At 39.8% G+C, this 5,246-nt stretch overlaps 1 protein-coding gene across 1 annotated transcript in view; it reads left to right on the forward strand.

The window, feature by feature from the left end:
• The window catches only part of LOC106812259 (pyruvate dehydrogenase E1 component subunit beta, mitochondrial-like), a 12,805-nt gene extending 9,728 nt beyond the window's left edge, over positions 1 to 3,077 (forward strand). The window contains exons 8-11 of the mRNA XM_014816092.1: positions 1,123 to 1,233; positions 1,370 to 1,461; positions 1,596 to 1,737; positions 2,247 to 3,077. Coding sequence (XP_014671578.1) covers positions 1,123 to 1,233; positions 1,370 to 1,461; positions 1,596 to 1,737; positions 2,247 to 2,395 — 494 coding nt within the window. The 3' untranslated portion in view covers positions 2,396 to 3,077. The remainder of the gene's footprint in view (positions 1 to 1,122; positions 1,234 to 1,369; positions 1,462 to 1,595; positions 1,738 to 2,246) is intronic.
• Positions 3,078 to 5,246: the final 2,169 nt, after the last annotated feature.

Below are 5,246 nucleotides of genomic sequence, written 5' to 3' on the forward strand. Positions count from 1 at the left end.
TATTATTAACCGATTATCCGATTATAATCGATTATCGATCGGTTAAGGGAAACCAATAATCGATTATGAAATTCCAGCCGATTCCCATCACTAACGTTAATATAGCGAAGTCATTAACCCTTTCACTGCACGGCCGGGACATCGTGCATGACTTGATATGCGGGAACCGGCTGACGCCGGGTTGTTGCCATAGTCACAACAGGGCACGGTAGCATTCGAATGCAAACACATACAGAATGTTTAAGTACACCAATCGATCGTACGGCACTGTGGCTTCATCTTCTGTGAATTTTTAAATTTTTTTAAGCGTAGCTATGGGCGGCGTTCTTAGAGATGTAAACACTTCAAAGTTTGCTGTTGGGCGAGGAGCAAGTACTGAGTGTACTCTGTAGTAAGTTTGCACTTTATTTGCGGCATTATAGGCTGTATTTTATTATAATAAATCTGCTTAAAATCAAATGATATATTCAAGAGTGAGATCTTCTAATATTACTGTGGAACTAACTTTTAAATTGGAATAAATTTCAATAATTCACACAGCGGAATTTGGTTGTTGACTAGTTGTTTGAAAAAAGTAATATATGATAATGCCAAACCCCTCCCCCCCAAAAAAGTAATAGAAAGAAGGACACCTCAAGTATAATTCCTTAAAAAATTAGGCTGATATATTAAGCGGTTGATTTGATATGATTTTTTTTAAACGCATATACATGAAATTTGCTTCGTTGCAAAAAAGTATTCAGCACACAGGGGCGAACATGTGAAAATTATTCAGCAGTGAAAGGGTTAAAGTTACACAGCTATATCTTTATTACTGTACTACCGGTATAGCAAATCCTATCAACGCGGTGGCGAGAGGGCGCACTTGATTCGGTTGCCAGTGAGTTTATCAGAAGAATACCCGGCTACAGTACACGTCAGTTGAGCGCTGTCGCTCTGCGGCACTTGTTTATAGTGCTTTGTGTACTATGTAGATGATATCAATGATCATAGCAGTAGGGAAAACTGATTCTCGCGTTAATTTGATAATATGTGGCATTCTGAAGTATTTCTGTTAAAGTAATAATTACAAAATTGGAACTATATGAATTTTTGCTATAAGTATGTATTGGTTGTTTCCAGTTATCTGCTTGGAAAATGAGCTCTTGTATGGAGTATCTTTCGACATGCCAGATGAAGCTATGTCAGAGAACTTTGTAATTCCCATCGGAAAAGCAAAGATTGAAAGAGAAGGTATATCATTTTATTGTCAATTAAATTAATCTTGAGGATGGCAGACAATGAGTGTGCTAGAAAAGTATTGTGTAATTGCTAATGATTGTATCTTAGTTTTGTGTAATTTTTCTGATGATCATTACCTACATTTCAGGTAAACATGTCACAATAGTCGCCCATTCAAAATCTGTTGGCACTGCCATGGACGCCGCTAAAGATCTGGAAAGCCTCGGCATAGATGCTGAGGTGAACAAAAACTAGTGTAATACAATATTTGCGAGAAATAATTAAATATTTTCTCACTCGTTGGTTTGCAGGTAGTGAGGCATGGAAACTTAAATTTTTAATTGATTGTCATGTTTCATAATTCTTGTTTTAAGGTTATCAATCTTCGCTCGATTCGACCATTAGATGAAGATGCTATTGTGGCGTCTGTCATGAAAACCAACCATCTAGTTACCGTGGAAACTGGATGGCCCCAGTGTGGAGTCGGGTCTGAAATTTGTGCAAGAATCATGGAGAGTGAGTAACAGCAATCAATGTAGTTTCATTGTACAGAAGACAATCTATTATCCGAAATTCTGAAAACCGAAAAGCTCCGAAAACCGAAAAATTTTTCGTGGAGGTTGTCTGCACACCAGAGCTCGCGTTTGGTGCCAAAGGTTCACTGCAGAAATAATAGTGTGTTTGGCATTAGTAATACCTATTGTACTGTACTGGTACAGCACTTGGCCTCTTGAAGACTTGGGTTTTAGTACTGGCTTGTTGCAGGATATACACTATGTACAATTCCGAAATCCGAAAAATTCCGAATTCCGAAACATGTCTGGTACCAAGGGTTTCAGATAATAGATTGTCTACTGTAGTTCTAATGAGGTATATTGAATGATCTTTATTGGTCTCTGTTGGCAAATGTTCGAATTTGTTTCGAAGCAAAGAACAGACATCAGTATTAATTGTTTTATGGCTACCTGTTTGTTCTTATATGTTCAGTGTTCACTAATCCGACATTATTTTCTGTATATCTTTAGGCAAGGCATTCAATTACCTGGACTCCCCAGTTATGCGAGTGACAGGAGCCGACTGCCCGACACCCTATGCGAAGTTACTAGAACTCAATGCTTTTCCCCAACCACATAATGTCGTGAATGTTGTAAAACGAAGTTTGAACATGAAGTAATATTTCCTGCAGCAAATTAAGTAGTGCACTAGTTTAGAGCCAGCTTTGTGGGCAACTAGACAGAGTGGTACTCCGTAGTGATTTTCACTAGAATTTTGCTAGGCCATCTCCTAATGAGTTATAGATATTTTTAGACTGGTTTCACTGCCAATGCCTTTGCAGAAGCATCGTGTATTTCTTGCAAATATAATCTCTTGTTCTTCATCCATAGAGTTAAGGTAATAGTCTTAACTACATTGTATTGAAATACTAAATCGATTACTGCCGATTGTATTCTCATCAGTGTTGGTTTTAGAATGTAGAGGATAAATGTATAACTGCGTAATATCTATTTATACTAAAAAAGAAACCTTATAGTATATAAGCTGTGAAGGAGATGGGTTGCAGTACAAAACTGTTAACTAGGATGCATTGGGGCAAGCTTTGTTAGTACCATACACGACATTCAGAGTCAGCAACTAGAGAAAATAGCAAGATGATAAAGGTCATTGAAAATGTACCGGGCAGAGACGGATGTAGATTTTGTGTTTTGTAGGTCATATCATATAATTTTTCTGCCATTGAGCTCACCCATCCACCTGATTTGTGTGTAGTCGAGGCAGCTTGTTTAAAACTTGTCACAGTAGCAGCACGATGAATTCGTTTATATTGTAAATAAATCCACTAATAAGAGGAATCCAACCGGTGAATTTATTCTTGTTTAAATGTTCCATCTGTATATATGCGTTTTGGTGTTACCTGAAAATGGATAAACCTCGCAACAAAAAGCCTACATACACCTACTTTGAGCATACTTGCAGTATGCAAACATCACGAAATGTTCTTATTGAGCCAGAAATGTACTCCAAAGTTGACTATTTTCATGCTATTTTGAAACTCCGTCAGGCAAAGTTTCGGCGTACAGATACACATAAGCCGCGTTCACATGGAGCAATTTGACCCGGGAATGCGTCCCGGGCCAAGCGTTCACACGTACGTTTTCTCGGTACAAAAACGACCCGGGTCGAAATCGACCTGAGCGCTGGTTCATTTTTGCCGTGTGAACGCACACCGACACACTACCTGGGTCAAAATTAGTACGGCGGTAGACGTCGCCAGTGTCGAAAGCCAGAGTTTACACAGAGTTGCTGTGCATTGATTGTTTAATTTGCATTGTTCGCTTGATTGTTCAGTTTGAAGCATTGTTTTCTTTTCAGCACGCAGCTCGCATAGCATATAGGCATGTCCTAGAACTGATCGATCAAACGTCTACCTGATTGATCAAACGTTGATTGATCAAGAGTCGTGTGAACGCTCTCTTCAAAATCGACCCGTGTCGTTTTCGACCCAGCGTTTTCGCTCCGTGTGAACGCAGCTGTGAATAGCGGCTGTGAACGCGGTGTGAATAGAGCGACGTGACTGAGAACGTTAACAGTAGACAAATAGTTCATGGAAAGAAAACACTATATTAGTTTGCTAATTGCATAAGAAGTAATGTAGATAACATTATGATTTAAACAAATTTCACAGTTTTGTACTGAACAAACATCGAATAATGAATTACAACTTATTCTATCATGATGATCATAGAAAAGAACTGGTGAAAACTGCGATCGCTCGGCTATGTCCCAGATGTGTAAACACCAAACATTGAAAGTACTAGTTTAGTAAGACTGTTTAGGTTTGCTGAATAAATTATGAAAGTAGCAATACAAATGAGTTGTAGCGAATTTTTGCAACATAGACAAGCTTACAGTAGGTATATCTATGCATTTTGCTGGGAAAATGCGTTTTTTAAAGCTCATATTCCCAGAATGTCGTTGTTGATGTATTAGACCACACGCCCCTATATAATTCTTCATGAATTTACTTTTTATGCTACGTACAGTAAAGGAAAGCTTTGGGGTATTTGAATTAGTTAGTGATTGGTATAGACATTGTTCGTGTTCAACAACTAGTGAAGCGGGGCGGGGGCGGGTGAGCGTATTGCAATTCGATTTCTTTTGGTCAGATCTCATCATCATCGGCAATCCTTCGAGTTCGAGCATGATTGTCTCCCATGGGAAGGCTATGGATGTCTGTGGGTCCTCAGTAGATACAATAATGTAACCCAACAAGAGTAGTAGTTCCCTACTCTTGTTGGGTTACGTTATTAGGTGATTGGGTTACATCTTGTTGGGGTTACATTATGTGAACGCGCCTAATTGTATTTGTATCTAGGTCCTCAGATGACCGACGAGGCAAATCCTGGATCCACATGTATTGTTACAATGTATGCAGGTGTTGTTGAGATTGATGAATGGGTCAGGGTGATTCATTCTGTCTGCAGAACGTGCTTTCTGTCGTTCGCGATTCTCCATTTCATGCTGCCTTCTTTAGGCTTCAAAGTGTGGAGAGTCTTCCCATATAGTTTTTAGCTCATCTGACATATAGACCGGGAGCCCAGGGGGGTCAGCCTAGCTGGAAAGGAAACCAATTTTCATGCATATAGCAATGATTCGTGTACATACCCATGTAAGGAAATGTAAGTCTGGCAGGCAGCCGCTGGTGGGTGTGGCCAGTGGGGTCATTTGAAAGGCACCCCAAAATTGAGCTAGATTAGCTGGAAAGAAAACCCCATGAAACCTATTGGAAAATGTTCGGCATGGTCCCAGGTGTCAGGAATGGACACTGCCAGAATTTTTTAGTGGTGGTGCGCATGCGCCAGAGCTAAAAAACCGATACCCCAAAATTGAGCTAGATTAGCTGGAAAGGAAACCCCATGAAACCTATTGGAAAATGTTCGGCATGGTCCCAGGTGTCAGGAATGGACACTGCCAGAATTTTTTAGTGGTGGTGCGCATGCGCCAGAGCTGCGCCTTTGGAAAAGAAT

This window comes from Priapulus caudatus, unplaced genomic scaffold, assembly GCF_000485595.1.
Source record: "Priapulus caudatus unplaced genomic scaffold, Priapulus_caudatus-5.0.1 Scaffold20, whole genome shotgun sequence".
In the NCBI taxonomy this organism is placed as follows: domain Eukaryota; kingdom Metazoa; phylum Priapulida; class Priapulimorpha; order Priapulimorphida; family Priapulidae; genus Priapulus; species Priapulus caudatus.